The sequence below is a fragment of the Nymphaea colorata genome, chromosome 1 (genome assembly GCF_008831285.2).
Source record: "Nymphaea colorata isolate Beijing-Zhang1983 chromosome 1, ASM883128v2, whole genome shotgun sequence".
Taxonomy (NCBI): Eukaryota; Viridiplantae; Streptophyta; class Magnoliopsida; order Nymphaeales; family Nymphaeaceae; genus Nymphaea; species Nymphaea colorata.
Window position 1 is genome coordinate 43261784 of NC_045138.2, and position 20279 is coordinate 43282062.

General features: G+C 36.9%; 1 protein-coding gene across 6 annotated transcripts in view; it reads right to left on the reverse strand.

Annotated features, from left to right (window-relative positions):
• Window positions 1-5226: 5226 nt before the first annotated feature.
• LOC116261108 (uncharacterized) overlaps window positions 5227-20279 on the reverse strand; it is a 109831-nt gene continuing 94778 nt past the window's right edge. The window contains exons 11-14 of one of the 6 annotated variants that reach the window (XM_031639766.2): window positions 19687-19810; window positions 18163-18264; window positions 17994-18062; window positions 5227-5639 (exon numbers count right to left, since the gene is read on the reverse strand). In XM_031639766.2, the coding sequence (XP_031495626.1) occupies window positions 5563-5639; window positions 17994-18062; window positions 18163-18264; window positions 19687-19810 (372 nt within the window). In that variant the 3' untranslated portion in view covers window positions 5227-5562. Of the gene's footprint in view, window positions 5640-17993; window positions 18063-18162; window positions 18265-19684; window positions 19811-20279 lie in introns of those variants that run through there. The other 5 variants (XM_031639742.2, XM_031639750.2, XM_031639725.2 and 2 more) reach the window with 5 other exon arrangements.

The window sequence follows — 20279 nt, forward strand, 5'->3', positions numbered from 1 at the left end:
AAGTAGAGGTGCCACTTACGAGGTAGGCTAGAGAAAGGAGAAGTGTTGCTTCAAATGACTATGTTATCTATCTCCAAGAATATCAAAATGGTACAGACTTAATGTAAGATGGTCTAATGAAGTTCCAACAATGCAATACAAAGTTCCAAATCTAAAAAATGGTTAGATGACATGAATGACAAGATAAAGTCTATGATGAATAATGATGTGGAGGACATTGTCTTGTTACCTAAAGGTGTGAAACTCATTAGTTGTAAATGGATACTTAAAACCAAAAGAGATTCATCATATAACATTAAAAGTTATAAAAAACACTGTGTGGCAAAAGATTTCACTAATAAAGAATAAATTAATTATACATAGATATTCTCTCTAGTTTCATTGAAAAACTCTTATATAATTATTATGGCACTAGTGGCCCATTTTGATTTATAACTACAGTACATATGTAAAGATAGTGTCTCAAAGGCAACATTCATGAGACAATATATATGGTGAACTAGAAAATTTTGTTTCAAGAAATGCAAAGGAAATGGTTTGTAAACTTATGAAATTCTTTTATAACATAAAACCATTTTCCTATCAATGGTATCACAAATTTCATTAGGTTGTTCATTTGTCTTTAAGACTAATATGCTTGATGCATGCAAATATTATAAGTTCTGTGCACTGAATTTGTTTTTCTAGTCTTGTATGTCGATAATATATTGGTTGCAAGCAAAGGTTTAGACTTATTGCACAAAACCAAGAGATTTATATTGACAAAATTTGAAATAAATGATCTTGGTATTGTCTCTTTTGTATTAAAGATCTAGTTATTTCTAGATCATTTGATAAGAAATTCATCTATGCCCAAGTTTCTCATTAATGGTAGCACAAATTTCATCAGGTTGTGGTTTCATTTGACTTTGAAACTAATTGTGGTTTCATTTGACTTTGAAACTAATATGGCTGATGAATGTGTGTATTATAAGTTTCTGTGGGGGTAAATTTGTTTTTCTAGTCATGTATGTAGATGACATACTGCTTGCTAGTAACGATGTAAATTTTCTACACATAACCAAGAGATTTCTTTCAATAAAATTTCAAATAAAAGAGATCGATAATGTCTTTTTATATTACGGTTCTAAGTATTTCAAGGCCATTCTTGATATATTCTTAGATTATTATAAAAAAAGTGATATCGATAGGGTACTACAAATATATGTTGTAAAAGAATGTAAACCAAGAGATACCTCTATTGTTGAGGGTGACAAATTCAATAATAGTCAGTGTATCAAGAATGAAGTTGAAACTAAAGGGATAGAAAGGATTCCATATGCAACTTTGGGGAGTCTGGTATATGCTCAAGTCTATACTCGTCCAATCATTATATATATCATTGGAATATTGGGCACGTATCTAAGCAATTCTTGTATGGATCATTGGAGAGTAACCAAAAGGGTAATGCAGTATCTATAAATAACAAAAGATTTCATGCTCATATATAGGAAATCATATTAGTTGGAGATCGTTGGATACTCAGAGTCTGACTTTGATGGGTGTCAAAACATTCATAGATCCACTTGGGTTATATTTGGTGGTTGGAAGGGCTAGATCATAGAAAAGTGTTAAGTAGACACAAGTAGGTACTTCCACCATTGCAGCAGAGTTCATAACGTGTCATGACACATCCAATCATGTATATGACTTCAGAATTTTGTGATAGGGTTGTACATTGCGAAAGACCTTTGAAGTTATTTAGTGACAATAATTCAACAGTTGAATATTATAATAATAGTTGTACTTCATCAAAGTAGTGCATATCAACATTAAGTTTTTGGTTATTAAAGAAAGAATATAAAATTTTGTCACTTGATTATGCAGGTTTAGTGGGAGTTTGTATTTAGATTGCTCTTACGTAATTAACACATATTAAAGTTTTTATATAATACAATTTAAAATTTTCTCATATATTTCTTAATCTTCATAAAGAAATAAAGCATAACTTGTTGGAGAATAGACATATTAAGATCACACTGAATGTAATCATAGGATGTTGACTTTTATTCCATTTGATTCTATAGCAACTTCCCAAATTTATGTTAAAATTTCAAATTTCTAACGGTTGATTTTCTTCTTTTTCCAAATTTATATTTTATTTCCAAATTTCTAAGAGTGCCACTTTGGCTTTTCCTAATTCTTAGATAAATCTTCAATTCCTATGTTTTGGAATATCCATATTTTCCAAATTCATATCTTGACTTTCAAATTTCATAAAGTAAGACTTCAACTTTTTCCATTTCGTTTGTAACATCTTGTCAAATCCTTGGAATTTAAATCAATTTCATTAAATTTTATGTTAGTTTCTCAAGAATATTTTGAATTATATATAAGTTTTTCTAAATTCACTCTAACGTACTTCAAATCTTTGATGTTTTCTAAGTTGTTTCTCAAATTCACTTAAAGAATTTGAAATTTATGTGATATGTTAGCTAATTTTTTTCAAAACGTTTTGAAATCACATCTGAAAAATCTTGGACCCCTTCTTTTTGTCGAAAAAGGAATCATCTATCAAGCCAAGGTTAGTAATAAGTCGATTGCTTTCCTTATTTGGCAAAGTACATTGCTTGCCCCATGAGTAAGATGATTGGCCGTTTGGGCCTACTTTGCTTATTCGCTGGCCGAGGGCCATGAAGTAGGTCCTAGCTGCCCTGGCTGGCCTGCCATAGAAGGACCATGCAGGCCAGCTTGCCAAGGCAGACAAGCTCATGCAGCCTAGCCATGACCTGACATAAGGCGGGCATTCCAGTGGATGAAGCATAATGCTCATCCTCAAATAGTAAATACAAATGCCGCGTATTCGAATGGAACGTTGTTATTCAGGTTATCACAACCTTCATGATTGGAAATTATGTCATGAAGAGATTTAGCCAATGTAGATAATGCAGTTCACCAGGACATAGATCTGGCATGCCTGCAATTTACTTGAATATCACTGACCATGTGATCTATTGACTAAGAGAACATAACTGGTCGCAAATTAATCAGATACAGTATTCGGCTTTAGTGATTTTAGATATTGCCTCGCAATTTACTCATGTCCTAAACATAGACCATGACAACCTATTCTACTATTGTCAGTAATTACGTTATTGCGATGCTTGTGATTTACCAGCGATTACGTACTCATGGTTACTCCAAATCACTTAATTTTTAGACAGATTTTCATATGCATAACCATTGTACCTTGCAATAAATCTTACATCTAACCACGTGATTTACTCATGCACACATAGGGCTTTCAATTTACTTATCGTCATCTATTGTTTTTTGGGTAGCTCCAGACTTCACAAATTGACCAGCACTTACCACATGCATTAACACAACTAAACCTTTCCTTACAGTAATTTGGATCCAATAGAACTTATGTAGACAATGCAATTAGAGCTCCAAATGCAATTTAATCATGCATTTCTGAGTGTTTCTCATTCTATAATATCTAAGAGGCAGCCGCATGGGACATCACAAAGGGTTCCTTTTGCAAGATTTGAAGGCTAAGCAAGGTAGGGCGCAGCTTTGGATTTTGAAAACATACTTCAAAATTGATTTACGGAAAGCATGGGACAAGACCTGTATAAAGGGGAGCCCAGCCTATCGCCTCATTATGAACGTGGGATTGAAAGGGAGAGCTAGACTTGCGAAAATCATCAGTCATGAGGCTTCATATTTGACCAGAACTGACCTTGCCGCAGAATGTGTTTTCTGGAATAAGTTTTGCAAGTTAAGGTATGGCTTCACTGGCTATCCTCATCAATACACGTTTATGCTTGATCGAATATTGGTTTTGTCAAAGCCAATTTGAGAGCATCGTGACTTTCTTTCCTATTTATTCGCACGTATCGGCCTAAAGGACCAGATCAGTCATAGGCTGGGATGGGTCAGCAATATTTGGATTCAAGCCCAACAAGTCCCTGCAGTTTCCTAAGACTAGGCTATATACATCGATTGCATGTCATTATCAGTGTAAGGCTTGGAAATTTTGTAGTTAAAAGCGTCTTAAAAAATTATTTTATTGAACCCAACAGCGAGAACAAGTACATACCAACGTTTGGTTTGCCGTGTACATGTTACACACAAAACCTTGTGAACTGCAGGTTCAGTCAACCAAGACATAGTCTGAACTCAACGGAGGGTGACTAAATTCGAAGTGAACTACAAGCGAGCACAGACTACTAAAGCATATGATTTGAATTATTAATACCACATTAAAATTCATGAAATCTATCGGTTCCAAATGAAGCTAGACGCTAGACTAATCCAAGCGGAGAGTTTTTCTACATCATCCAAATCAGGTCTCCATGCATCAGCCTTGTGGTATAGTAAAATAAGCAATGTGAAATTATCTTAGACTTGCACCTTCTATTACATTTCAATGATTTTAACTTACACAGAAAATGAATTTCCCTCCCCATAATGATACTATTAGCATGAAACAGGAAATCTATGAGAAAATGTTTCCGCAAGTTTCCTAGACAGCATGCTGCTTTCATATAAGTCCATTTCATTCTTTTGATAGTTGCTTGAAGTAGAAAATGACAAATCGTTATTTCAAGTAATCTGAGGAAAGGGATCAGTAAGAAGTCACTATCAAATAACCCCCAAAAAAAAGGAAATCAAGCATGAAGGATCGTATTTTAATAGTTAAATTGCAAGGTGATAGGACCATTGTTGCAGAAAACAGCATGGCCTACTTATGACTTCACATAGAAGCACTTCTAAAATTAGGCACAAAATTCTAAATGTTTATTTTCCCCACAGGAGATTTGTTTAAAGTTGGAAAAAGTCTACTTTTGTTTCCTAGTCCCAAAGAACTAAGAAGACTTCTCTGCTTAGAAAAGGAGAGGCAGGCACACACTGCACACAACAAGCAAAACTGACCATTTTAAATGTGCAAACAGCTAAACTAGCTATAATACAAAAAGTATATATGTAAATATGGACAAATAAGGCTACTTAGACAAATAAGGCTACTAGAAAGCTATACATAACAAATGATACACACACACACAGACACACACACACATATAAAATAACTACATAACAAATGATACACACACACACACACACATATATTGCAATGCCGCCCCTAAATTTATTTGAAAATTTGTCACACCTGGACCCGCTCCCCACACCCATGTGACAAATTTTGACCTTATTTAGCTCACAAATATGGATGTCTCAATGGGGATAACAGAAAGCCATTTATATTGCAATGTCTTTTTTTTTATAACAGTGAGGTTTGCTGCAAACAACTCTAATACATTTTCCAGTTATCGAGTAAGTGGACTGAAGTATTTTCCTGAAAATTTGTTCCAGGATGGGCCCTATTGTCCCTTAGGATCAATTAGAATACCCACCGAATTTTACATTACCAGGACAAGCATTGAAACTACAGCAAGTCAAGACAAGCATACCAGGCCCCACCACATATAATTTAAATGAGAACAACCGACAGAGTGACAGATAATTTCCAACCCAAAAGAAATGGTTCAACCAAATACTGAAATGTTTACCCATTTTTCAACTAGAGGACAAGGTAAATAATTTTCTGAAGTTGTCCTTCATTCTTAGCTTTGCCTGGCGTTCTTCATAAGATGCTGCACAAGAAAAAAAAAAAAAGTAAAATGACAAATGAAAGAAAAGAGGAATTATCTAAAGATTCCAAGCATCAAATTTCCTTGAATTGCCACAGTTGAATATGAGCAGAAAACATAGAAGAAGGAATAGAAAGATGCTGCAATGTTGGGGTGGCAAAAATATAAACAAACCCCCAGCCCTAAACTTTATTGAGTACATATTTTTACACCAATCACTAAACAAGAATGTCTCAACAGGAAAAATTACAAAGTTTGCCATTAATGAAGAACAATGAACATGCCCAAACATATTGTGATGAATTGGGTTAGGCGTGGATCTGGATCTGATCTAGATACATAACCAAGTCTGTTTAACACCCTCCCTCAAGCTGTGCATCGTCCTTGATAACAAACAACTTGGTCTTCAACAACCTATCAATCCTTTTGTGAATAAGCCGACCACTTGATTTTCCATCTTCACATGGTGTATTGGTGTGGTTCTATCTCCCTTAATTGAACCTTCTGTCATACAAAATTCTGATCAATTTCAATATATTTTGTTCGGTTGTGCTGAATGGGATTAAAAGAAATGCTGATTGCACTTTGGATATCACATAGAAGTATAGACTATGCTATGACCTCTTCTATATCACTCAATAGGTGTCTAATTCAAGTAACCTCTCCTGTCCCTACTGCCATCTAAGTCACATGGGTACTTCAGTAAGGTCCACGTACCCGTGTCGCCGTATCCATACCCAAAATGGGTACTTGGACGCACTTGGGTACCTTTATATTCAAACTGACTAATTTTACTTTGATTTAATTTTTTCCACCTTCCTTTTCATTCTATTCTTAGAATTATTGTTCATTAACATATAATGTTTTTATTTGCTAAAATGTTGCTTTCATTTTGATTTTTTTGTGTTATTTTGCATATATACATACATATATCCTGCCGTACCCCATACCCACATTTTTTAAAGTTATCGTGTCCGTACCCATATCTCTGTACCCGTACCCATGTGACTTAGACTGCCATTGATCTGCTTTTGTACTTGCATGTGTGACTGCTTTTTGTTTCCTACTATTCCAGGATACTAGATTATTTCCAATGAAAACACACTAATCATAAACATATTGTCTCTCATATGTATCTCCAACCCAATCCGCATCTGTATAAGGAGCTCATAGCCTTGATTTCACATGTATTTCTCCAATAGACAAACCCGTTGCCTATGGTTCCTTTTAAATAACGTAACATATGCTTCACAGCCTCCATGTGACCCTCTCTTGGAGAATGCATAAATTGAGAAACCTGATTGACAACATAAACGATATCATCTCTAATAAAAGTTAGATACTGTAGCATACTTCAGTATCGTATAGGATCAACACAAAGTTCTCCATCTTCAGAACTCAACATCTGTACAATATGCTCAGGGTATTAACTGGCTTGCAATTTGACATTCCTGCTCTTTCTAGAAGATCTACAGTGTACTTCTGCTACATAAGAGTTAACGTCACTCTTTGTCTGTCAACTTCTATACCCAGAAAATACCTTAAGTGTCCTAAGTCCTTCATCTAGAAGGTATTTATTAAGATATGCTTAACCTTATGCATGTTCTCATCAAAATTTCTAAGAATAATGGTAATAATAGCTGCCTGTTGATAAATGAAAAGACAGTGATCTAGAGATAGATCACTTGCTAAAACCAAAAATTTTTATTTGTGAGAAACTTTTAAACCATGGACGAGATGCTTGCTTTAGTCCATATAAGGACTTTCTTAGTTTGCACACCTAGAGCCTAGGGTCCTTTTCAGCGTATTTAGGGGGTTGTTCCATATAAACTTCTTCCAAATCTCTATGTAAAAAGTCATTTTTGACATCTATCTGACTCAGCTTCCATCCTAAGTCTACTACCAAAGACACAATTACTGGAATGGTACCCATCTTCACCACTACGCTAAAAGTTTCATCATAGTCTTCACCATACCATTGCGTGGAACCATAAGCCACAAGACAAGCCTCATATTTTTCAATACTCCCATCAGATTTATACTTTATTTTACAAACTCATTTACAGCCAACTACATTCTTCCCTTTCGGTCATGGAACACTTCCCAAGTACGACATTCTTGAAGGGCTTCTATATCCTCATTCATTGCCGCAGTGGGATTGAGTAGCCTGACTGAAACAAGTCGGCCCACTCTGCTTTGTGAGTTGAGAAATAAATATATGAAAGTCAAGGGAAAAGGTATCGTAGCTCACCCAATGATTAGGATGTCTCACCCATACTGATTTATAAATAGAATCACTAGTAGTAGCTTCTACATTTGCTTGTTTTGTATCTCCGTGTTTCCTAGTGTAAACTTGTCCAGAAAAGCGTTTCTGATATGATGCTACATTTGTTGGAATGTCGTCCTGATCCGACTGTTGGGTTAATCATGTCTACGGCCAACTCTGAATGCTCCGACTTTCTCCAAATCAAATGCTTAGGCTGCTATGTGTGATCTATGGCTGCCGTCATGCCTGCATCTATTATAATTATGACTAAATTCCCTCATGGTCTTAATCTGATTTGCATGCTTTTAAGAATTTCGGAATCGGCAAGTTCTCCGTCACAATTTCAATAAGTTTTGTACCCCTACAGAAACTGTTTGAAAACACAATTTGTATAACTCAAGGTCTAAAGAACTTCTTGTAAATGTATATTCTTGTCTCCATCACAAACTTTGAGAATAGATTTGAATATACCCTGTTTTCTAATTCTGGCTGCCAGTAGTGAATTTTAAATATGTTCAAATTCAGCCATTAAGGACCATGAGCAGATATGGGTCCGAACCAGATCCAGGTCTGGGTTGTTTGGCCTCAATCTGGAGATCTGACTTGTTTAGATTGAGAACAGGCCAGAGCTGGTCAATGGCCATTTCAGGCCAGATATGAATCCGACTAGCATCATGAGCCTGGTTTCAGCATTTCTGGTAAAATTGTTTTAGATCAGCATAACAGATATCGCAATATTTTCGAAAATATTGTGATATTAACGTCAAAAATCAGAAAAAAGAAAAAAGGGAGAAAATTGCGATATTTGAAAAGATAGCGGAAAAAATATTTATCACACTTTTTTTCGTTATTTTTTTTATTTTTTCACGATTTTTTCATTTTTCTATTTTTTGCATTGATATTATCATGGATTTAAATATAAACTTAAACTAAATTGCTTTCATCATTTTTATTATCATTAAAGCATTCATTTTATCACCTTTATATAGTTTTATTCATGTTGTCCTATTAGTTTCTCATTTATTTCATTCATTGTCACAAAAAACGTGTCTTCTAAAAAAAAAATGCGTATAATACGCCATAAAATAGTCAGCCAAATAAAACGTGAAAAAAAAGCGTCTTTTTTTTAAAAAACACATAAAATAAAAAACGTGAAAAAATGCATATTATATGCGTATTATACACATTTTTTGGTGTCTTTTCATATCTTTTATGATTTTTTATTTTTTCATAATTTTCAGGATTTATTAAATGTTTTAAATTTTTAAAAAATTTGCTAAGATTTTCCCAAGATATTCCCAAGATGTACAACTTTGCCGTATTATACCTGAGAAATTCCTTGCCGTATAATATCTGTACAGGCTATGTCACACGGGTACTCCTCCGTATGGTACCGGTACGACACGGGTATCGATACGGGGTTGGGTACGCCTTTTTTGTGCATTGACCGTACCGGGTACGGTCAACGCACCGGAGGTCATTTTTGACCTTTTTTTGGGTACGGTCAACTTTGACCAAGTCCAAATGTGTCTTTTAACGATTTTTAGATTTTAAAGTTTTAAACGATTATAACGTTAAAAAAAAAAGCTCGAAACCCTTAAAACATGTTTTCGTTTTAAGGGTTTCGTTTCCTCTCATCGTGCGACGACCGACGACGGTGAAGGCGAAAGCAGTTGAATGGCGACGGTAGGAGCAAACAGCGACGGGTTTCGTTTCCTCTCATCGTGCGACGGCCGGCGACAGGCAGGGGCGGCGAGCGGCGACGAAAGGCAAAGACAGTTGAACGGCAACTGATCGGCGACGGTAGGAGGCGAATGGCGATGGCAGGAGGCGAACGGCGGCAGTTATTTTTTTTTTTATCGGTTCTGCCCCTGCCTTCACCTCCGGCGACGACCGTTGGGCGTTGTATTGTTTCTGTTCTTTCACTATTATCTCTTGTTTTCTATTTGCGTAGTTGATTCTCAATGAGTTCATCTTCTTTGCGTAGTTGTTTTCTGTTTTTCGTTGTATGCAGCGTGTTTTGTTTGGCCAACAGATTGCAGCGTGTTTTCTGTTTTTCGTTGGGTTCATCCCAATCTGCTGATGAACCCAAGTCCGATGTCTTTTGAGCATGTCCTTTGATAAATTGAAAAGAACTCCAAGCTTTATCACATCATATTCGTATTTTGGTATGCCTTGTCCAACAATGACCTATTCTTCTTTGGATGCATGCCTTCCCACGTCATATACTGAATCAATTATTCACTTATTCTGCATAGACTGCATATTCATTATTCTGTATTGCATGTTCTATACTGATTGAGAAGAAATCCATTTGATATTGGTGTGAATCGTGTGATATATGTCCAATTACAATGTTATCTGCATGACTGCATCAGATATTGTCTTGTACTAATTAGGAACAAAGCTGATGTATTTTGAATGTTAATTATGAGACTGAGGAGAATGAGAATGTATTTATGAATATGACAATATGTTATTCTGATTGTGTAATTTTTGATATAGATATGTGCAAATATGTTATTTTTCTGCATTTTTTGACATATATATGTGTGTGTGTACGGCCGTACCCCCGTACCCAAGTTTTTTGAAAATGGTCCGTACCTGTACCAGCACCCGTACCCATACCCATACCCATGTGACATAGTGTACAGGGTATACGTGACATTGATTTCATTTATACCTAATTTTTTTATTTTTTTAAATTTTCCAAGTTTTTCCTGAGATTTTCCCAAAAAAACAACTTTGCTGTTAAAAACTCGAGAAAAATCTTGCCGATAAAAACTCAAGACAGCATTTGTGACACTGTTTTAGATATTGTTAAAGATACAAAAAGGGGTTTTCTGAAATATTAGGAAGTTAGGGAAGATCTCTTTAAATGTTTTGTTATTTTTAGTGGACTTCTCTTGTAATTTTCCCTAACCCTAATCTCTTAATAGAGATTAGGGTCACGTAATGAACTTCAACTTTTTGCCGCCTCTCTCTCTCTCTCGCAACATGGTATCAGAGCGGGTGTGGGCGTCGACGGCAGGGTGCGCTTTCCGATGACCTTCTCCCGCGACCATCTTCTCCGGCGACAATCTTTCCGGCGAACAGCCAAGTGAGTTTCTTTTTTTTTCGTCCTCTCTCTTGTCATCGCTACTCCTTATTCCCTCTTATCACCCAATAAGGAGACAGTGAGGGAATAGGGGTTGGGCGTGCCGTGTGAAGGAGGACCTGATCACGCCTATGTGGAAGGCGTGATCAGATCCTCATATTGGTTGTATGAAGCAGACTATTGTGGATGCAGCGTGACGTGTGACGGTGTGGTTTGCGATGATCATAAATACAATTTCGATAAAGTCAGGCTGCATGAGGTGTTGTGGATGCTTTGTGGAGTCTATATGCTGCTTATAAATTCAGTTTTTTGAATATGATCAGAATTTTTCTATAGATCGTGGATACAAATTCAGTAAAGTAAGGCTGCGTGAGGACTGCTGCTGATCCTTAATACAAGTTTTTGTTTGATTTCGTGGATTTCTTTGACACGTGGACCGGAAGTTTTATGAGAACTAGCTGCGGTTATAAGTGGCAGCAGTCTTCAGTCGTTGGGAGTTCATTCTTGTTTTTTGTCATCGGCTGAACCAGATCTGAAGTGACAGTAATTTCCTAGCCCTCTTTCTTTAAACGTTTGCGTCAATCTGGTCTTCTTTATTTACTATGGCTGAAAACAGTAAATCTGAAGGGTCCACATGGCTGGGAATTCATTCTCTTATGGAACTACGATGAAACTTAATGGCTCAAATTATGAAATATGGTCTAGGGTATTCATAATGTCGGTGGCTGGTCATAGGAAGAAATATATTCTTGAGGAGGATGAACCTATTGAGAAAAAATGAATATTTGCTGCGTGGGATGAAGATAATTATATTGTTATGTCTTGGATTATGAATAGTGAGGAGTCTCATATAGCCCCAACTATTGCATATTATACCAAGGCCAAGGATATGTGGTCTTTCTTGAAAAAGACATACTCGCATGCCACTAATGTAATCAAAATCCTACAACTAGAAGAGGAGTTATGCAACATTCGACAAGGGGATCAGGACCTATCTCAATATTTTGCTACTTTGACTGCTGCATATGAACGGTTAAAGGCTCTTTGTCCACCTTGCCAGCATTGTTATGCATTACACGTTGAGACTTGTATGGTGGCGAAGTTTTTATCTGGCCTATCTTTAGAATACTCTGTGGCAAAGTCTCAAATTCTAACAGGCAGTGAACTTCCAGATTTAGCAGACACGTATAATAGGCTGAGTCGTTTTGCAGCCACTCTTCCTCAGACTACGCATGACACACCAGTCTCTGCACTTGTGATATCAGGAGGACGGGGCCCTAGTTCTTTTGGAGGCACTAGGGAACGTGGTACAGGCCGTGGTGCTGGACGTGGCAGATTTCAGTGCTCTTATTGTGGCAAAATTGGTCATCTAGAGGATCGTTGTTGGGACAAACATCCTCATCTCAGGTCTAATGTTTCCTCTGAACGTGGTGGAGGTAGAATCACCACAAGCAGAGGTCCTTCTTCATCCCAAGCAACTCATTCAAAGGCAACAATATCTATGGTTGAGTCTTCTACTGATCCTTCTATATCTATGTCATATTCTCTTAACCTAAGTAAGGATGAATATGATCGTGTTCTTGCTCAGAGGTCTGCCTCTACATCTACCAATGCTGCTGCTGTAGATTCAGCATTCTCTGTTGGTGATCCTACTGCTGATCCAGGTATGACATGGATGATAGACTCGGGCGCTTCTAGACATTGTTGTAATCAACCACAAAATTTTTCATCATTTGTCAGATTTTCTACACCACAGCATGTTAAGCTGGCTGATGGCAAGTTGTCCCCTGTTTTGGGTAGCGGTGATATTTACCTTCCACATTTAGGCACTATTACACATGTGCTATATGTTCCTCAGTTTCCTGTTAATTTGATATTTGTGAAGCAGAGCGTGAGGGCCTTTATTTTTTGTCAATTCCAGTTGATGTTGCTGCATCTTCAATCCCTTCCAAGCCTTCTCCCTTCCAATGGCATCTCAGACTGGGTCATCCTTCAGTACCAAAACTTCGTCGCATGTTTCCAGATATTCCTGCATCAGAGTCCTTCTTATGTGATGTCTGTCAGCTGGGCAAGCATACACGGAGCAGCTTTCCTTCGAGTCAGAGTCCTTTTGATCTCATTCATGTGGATGTATGGGTCCTAGTCAGGTTCCTTTTCGGTCATGTTTTCGATATTATCTTGTTCTAGTTGATGATTTTACTAGAGTCAGTTGGGTCTTCTTGTTAAGGGAAAGATCTGAAGTCATATGTATTCTTCAAAAATTTATCAAGGAAAGAAAAACTCAGTTTGGACTCATTGTCCAAAATATTCGCACTGATAATGCTCTTGAATTCAAGTCTTCCATTCTACTTCAGTTTTATGCCGACCATGGAATTCGACCTCAATATACTTGTCCACATACGTCCCAACAGAATGGTGTAGCCGAACGCAAACATCGGCAACTCCTAAACGTAACTCGTACCCTCATGTTACATTCTCACATGCCTGCCTATTTTTGGGGTGATGCTATTCTTACTGCGTGTTACCTCATTAATAGACCATATTCCAATTCAAATTCTATATCCAGGGCGTTCATTATTTCATTTACCTCCCAAAGTTTTTGGATGCACTTGCTTTGCACATATCCTAGGCCCGAACAAAAGCAAACTTGCTGCCCAAGCCATCAAATGTATCTTTATTGGCTATTCAGTCAATCAAAAGGGATACAAATGCTTTGATCCCTTGACCAAGAAAGACATTATCAGTGCAGATGTTACCTTCTTTGAGTCTCGTCCTTATTTCCCTCCGTCAAGTCCCTCTTCATTTGAGATGCATGCACCTATACCACTTCCTATTCCACCAGTGTCACTTGAGTCATTTCCATCATCTCAACCTAAGTCACATGAACGTTTTCTTGAGCCTCCGTTGGTTTACACTCGTCGCCTAGGTCCCTCTCTCAACCGTCCACCAGCATCGTCTCAAGAGGTAAGCTCTACTGATAAGACTGACTCAGGTTTAAGTGATGACTATTCTGCAGCAGATCTCCCTATTGCTATTTGCAAGGGCAAGCAACAGTGTACCTTACATCCTATATCTAATTCTGTCTCTACTGCTCATCTGAGTACACGCTTAGTACAGTTTGATCAAGTTCTATCTAGTCATGTTATCCCGTCCTCGCACCATCACGCCCTGTTAGATCCACATTGGCGACAAGCTATGCAGGAGGAAATGGATGCTCTTCTTTCTCGGGAGACTTGGGATTTGGTAGACCCCCCACCACGCTGTGATGTGGTTGGCTCACGATGGGTATTCACCATCAAGTATCATTCTGATGGGTCAGTTGAAAGGTTCAAGGCCCGTCTTGTCGCAAAAGGGTATACTCAGACTTATGGTGTTGACTTCTTTGAGACCTTTTCGCCTGTGGCTCGGTTGGGCACTATTCGCTTGATTATCTCTCTTGCTGTCCAACGAGAGTGGCCTCTTTTTCAATTGGATGTAAAAAATTCCTTTCTGTATGGAGACCTTTCTGAAATCGTTTATATGCAGCAACTACCTGGTTTTGAGCGACAAGGGGAGTGTTCCAAGGTATGCAAGTTAAAGAAGGCTATTTATGGACTCAAACAGAGTCCCCGTGCATGGTTCCAAAAGCTTACTGAAGTGTTATCTAAGTGTGGATTTCGCGGATCCCAGCTTGATCACTCATTGTTTATCAAGCGAGGCTCAGCAGGACTTGTGATATTGATTGTCTACGTGGATGATATTGTTCTTACAGGGGAAAATGATCAAGAGATAGCTCAAACAAAGGAGTTTTTACAGCAACACTTTGTTACGAAAGACCTTGGACAACTTCGTTATTTTCTTGGTATTGAGGTGACTCATAGTAATAAAGGAGTTGTAGTGTCTCAAAGGAAATATGTTCTTGATCTTCTACAGGAAACGGGACTATTGGGGGCTAAACCTGCCACACTTCCCATGAATCCTCGCATTCATATACATGATGATGACTCAGAGCCGTTTGACTCTAGATCTTACAGATCTCTGATAGGGAAACTGTTATATTTGACTGTCACTCGTCCCGAAAAGTTCACTGGGATGCAGCTCTAATGATTGTAAGATACTTGAAATCAGCCCCGGGAAAGGGGCTATGGTTCAAGAAAGGAGAAAGTGTTGACATCGAGGCGTATAGTGATGCTGATTATGTTGGATCTGTAGATGACAAGAAGACTACTACCGGTTTTTGTGTCTTTGTGGGCAGTAATCTTATTTCCTGAAGGAGCAAGAAGCAGAATGTTGTGGCTCGTTCTAGTGCTGAGTCGGAATATAGGGCTATGGCTCAAACTGCGGCTGAAATGTCATGGGTTAGATCACTACTTGTAGAGTTGGGTGTCTTAGTGAATCTCCCAATGAAGATGTATTGTGACAACAAGGCAGCTACATATATCGCTAACAATCCTGTCCTGAGAGGACTAAACACATTGAAGTGGATTGCCACTATATTCGGGACTTAGTTCAAGGAGGAATTGTTAGCACTATTCATGTCTCCTCAGAAGATCAGGCAGCAGATATTCTCACTAAAGCTCTTCCCATAGGCGATTTCCTGAGATGTTGTAACAAGCTGAGCATGATTGATATATATGCTCCAGCTTGAGGGGGAGTGTTAAAGATACAAAAAGGGGTTTTTTGAAATATTAGGAAGTTAGGGAGGATCTCTTTAAATGTTTTGTTATTTTTAGTGGACTTCTCTTGTAATTTTCCCTAACCCTAATCTCTTAATAGAGATTAGGGTCACGTAATGAACTTCAACTTTTTGCCGCCTCTCTCTCTCTCTCGCAACAGATATCAAAATCTTGATTTGTTTTCTAAAAAGTTTGCATCTGCCGCAACAATTTTATATCTATCCTCTTTTGGAACTTGTTGAGCTGATTTGACAAGGTAGAACAGGCAAGATTTTCACCTTGTGGAACTTAACATCAGCCTTGGTTTGATTTAAGTCAGAGCAAGAACCTGTTTAGACCTGGTTTAAACCCAAACCAAAACTGGGTGATTTCAGGTTCAGACTAGAACTGAACTGAAGCAGGGGCATGGATATGAATTCAGAGATAACAAAGCATTTGCCAAACAAAATGAAGAAAAATGGAGTTGTTTTACGGTTTTACCAACCCCAACCTGTGTCCTGTTTAATTTTAAAGTCTGCCAGAGCTGGGTATATTTTAAATGGAATTATACTAAGCAAGTTATGATCTGATGTATCTTGTCATTTTTTCTGACTTTGGTTTCTTGTAAATTAAAAGCTAGTCTGATCAGGCTATATCAGGATTCAATTGGTTTACTTTGTGTGTATTGAGGAGTCTCACACCACTAACCAAATGGTTAGCACTTAGTAGTAAAGCAACTTTTGACCTATGTAACACCGACACCCCAGTTTGGGGGGAGTACCCATATCGACACGAGTCGACACAGGTACTGGTATTGGGTACCGTGGACATGGCCCAGACACGGCAGTGACCATGTTGGGTGCAGTCAATGCACCCAAGGCCATGTCCATCATTTTTTTGAACCCGGTCAAAATTGACCAAGTCCAATTTTGTTTTACACTGGGTTTTTTTGTTTTAATCCTATCATGTATATATGTGACTGTTGTTGTCCTTATATTTTCATTGAATTCCTGATAGTATAAGTCTACAACAAGGTGCTGCAGTCATCATCCTATGATTCTATTTGATACAATGTGCATTAGTTTCTTCTTCATAATTTACACTTTACAGGTTATGGATCATGATTGTATTACTTAGATTGTTTAAAATCTTACTTTTTTGTGTATATATATTATATATATATGCTGGTTGTCCCCATATATATATATATATATATATATATATATATATATATATATATATATATATATATATATTCTCGATTGAATCTCCATGTTTCCTAGATGTTCTAACTAGCAATGGCAAGCACTAAAATATAGATGTGCTTGCAATATATCATATCAATGAGTGGCATGCTACATGTAAATAAGCATTCTCCGATGATACGGATATATAAATAAAATCTGGGAATATGATGTGTAAGAGTGGATGTGCCTTTGAAAATATAATTGTTGGTAACGCTAGTTTGTTATGCACATGCACATACAATTGGGTATGACATGAATCAGAGCTGGTTAGATTGAAGCAGGAAATAATGCACGTAAATGTAAGTCTCAAGGATGAGATATTATCTCCAGTACAAGGCATTGCGGGTTAATCATGCATTGCAAAAGAATAAAATATAGTGAAAGGTTTAACAATCACCTCATTTAAATACATAGCATAACCATTGTAACATGCAAATGCCATATCATGCAAACTGGAGATGATCATATTTGTTATACTTCTTGTTTGGAAGTATGCATATTGCTATGTTACTTGTACAAGTAAGTCATGTCTCATCCTAGACTTGGCTAAAATAGGTCAAGGGTGTACTCATGGTACAAGAACTTCACAGTTCTCACCGTGTGCAGGGAAATTTCAGGTAATGATGTTCAACGGAGACAAGATAAGGAAACATGACTGCATGCCAAGACAGCAGACTTGAAACTTGGTATTGGCCTGATGAATGTCCTTCTTCTAGATATGGATTTTGGATGTTTCAAATTTAAACGTCATTGTGGCAAGAGATCTAAACTCTGGTTCATTTGAATAAAGTAAATGATTGTTTTGTTTTTCAACAACTCTCGCAAACCTGTATCTAATGCTCTTTCACTATGCGTGTAAAGAAGAAGATTAATTTATCAAAACATTTTAGGGTTATTACAACTGAAGGGAAAAAAAAAAGCAATAAAATGAATAAAAAACATAAGGAACAAAAGACAATAAATATAATGCATGATCCATCCTCCAGGCAAGCATGAGAAGAAGTCAGAAATATCCATCTATTTGATGGTCTGGTGACAATTCTGCATAGGATGTCCATCTATATGGTTTTCTAGTAAGAACCTTTGAAACTAAAAGGCATAAAAGTGGCTTACGCTCAGTAGGTCGTGATTTAAGGGGTATATGTGTTCCTAAATTTCTTTTTGCAGGTATGCCGCTTACATCTGAAAGGGAATGCCAACAGTTAGCTTGCTCTTATGATAAAAAGGATCCTGAATCAGGAATATTTATGCATCAATAAATATTAGGAACATATTTACTCACCAGGGATGGACAAAGTCGTTAGTGCTTCTTGAAATATTGCAGCTTGTAGAAGATGCGCCAGAAACATATCCCTTAATTGCTCAACCAATGCTTGTCTTGCACCTGAAAAAGAGGCTCCTCTTAGCAGAGAGTGATAGAAGGTGGAAACTATAGGACAAATTTCCAAAAGACACTGTACAAAGTTGTTCTTTACAAGCAAATAGGAACTATCCAGCCAGCCAATATCAATTTATGCCAAGTTAATGTATGCATCTTTAAGCCTAAGATTCAGCTAGTTTCAAAATTAATTCTTCTTTCTTTCTCCTTCTTCAGCCACCAGCTACAATGGGCTTAATTAAATTTCGATCCCTCAAGCCGGCATTAATGACACTTTGTTTTTCCTCACCACTTGTCTTTGTATGCATATGTGTGTGAGAGAGAGAGAGAGAGAGAGAGAGAGAGAGAGAGTCTAACATTCTATGTATTGACTATAACATCAAGAAAAATAATATAAATCTTGACAATAATGTCAAAAGAATAGAACACAAAATGCATCAATCACCTGCATGCTGTTCTGAGTTTTCCACTTTTTTCATTGTTGTTATTTGTTTTTCGTTAAGTTATTTTATCTTTTTTTTCTTCTTTATTTCGTTAAGTTATTTAATCTTTTTTTTCTTCTTTATTTCATTAAGTTGTTATAATGTTATTCATTAACCCATTTCAGTATTTCTGTTCTGTCCAAGCCATGCTTTTTCTGTTGAGGAATGCAGTTCTTAGTTATATATCAGTTATTAGTTAATTCCACATAACTTTTTTGCTTTACAGTTTCACTTTTTAATTTACCAAACGCTGGTTTTGGTTTTTGTTTTACAATTATCAATCTATCATCGCTTGCTGCTTATCTAGCAGCCGTGCAATACACTGTCTGCTCATGTAGGAAACTAGGTAGACTGGAAAAGGATAAGATGATGTATGGCCGCATCTTGAGTATTTGACATACTTTTAAAGTTTTATGAATATTTACATATTAAAACGTATTATCTATAGAATCCGCACCCGCACTGAAATTTTTTTGGGATTTGCCGCATCCCACACCTACAACTGCACCCCGCACTCAAGTGATAGATAAAAATTGATCACAAACATAATGAATATTCATGATTCATTATTCATAACCCATAATATTTTGACAGCACATTAAAAAATAAAACAAACAAGTTCATAAAATAAATGGAAACATATGATAAACTTTACAAAACAATAGAAATATACTTAAAACTTGAAATTGACATATTGTATACTTTTTGTAGAAGAAGAAACACAAAATCTTGCTTTTTAACTCACACTGTGTGTGTGTGTGTGTGTCCTTACCCCAAGCATTTTAAGAGCATACATGTCTGCATCCACACTCATGTGACATAGGAGATGATAAAGCTAATGGAGAAAATGACAATAGTTGGTCAACCAGTTTGTCATGATGTAGTAAAATATTCATGTTATAAACTACTAAAACAGAAGCTAAATCTCAATCTAAGAGCAACATACTTCTTGAACAAACAAAATTGAGGTCTTCAAAATCACAACATTGAAGAACTAATGGGAGCTCAGATGCCATCGCATATTGTGGTTTCCTGGGAGTCTCACGAATGTCAAGTAATGCATCAATCACCTGCATCAAGTGGAAACACCCATATCCCTTTCTGTAAGATGCCTTCAGAAAACAGCAAACACAGATATTGATGATATCAGCTCAACATAAAATAATATGATGTGACAGGCTTTCTAAATAGCTTCCTACAATAAAATAACAAAAGCAAGTAGAAGAGAAGGAAAAATAAAAAAACCTAACGTTCTCTCTTAGTTTTTCTTTCTCCCTCCAAATCCAAACTCTCCTCCTCTAACTTAACCAAGTGAGTATCTGTAACGCTCCAATGTCATACACAACTAAACACAAAAAGGAAATAGATGCAAAGTTTTTCATTTTTTGTGTATAGCAAAAGCAGAACAATCACACACCTATGTAGTTGCCGTAGGCCCGATCTGTCTATTGCCTACGGATAACTTGCCTATGCAATTAGCATACAACATGATCTGTCCTAGTAGTTAATGTTGCTAATGAAAAACACCTATTAATAAAA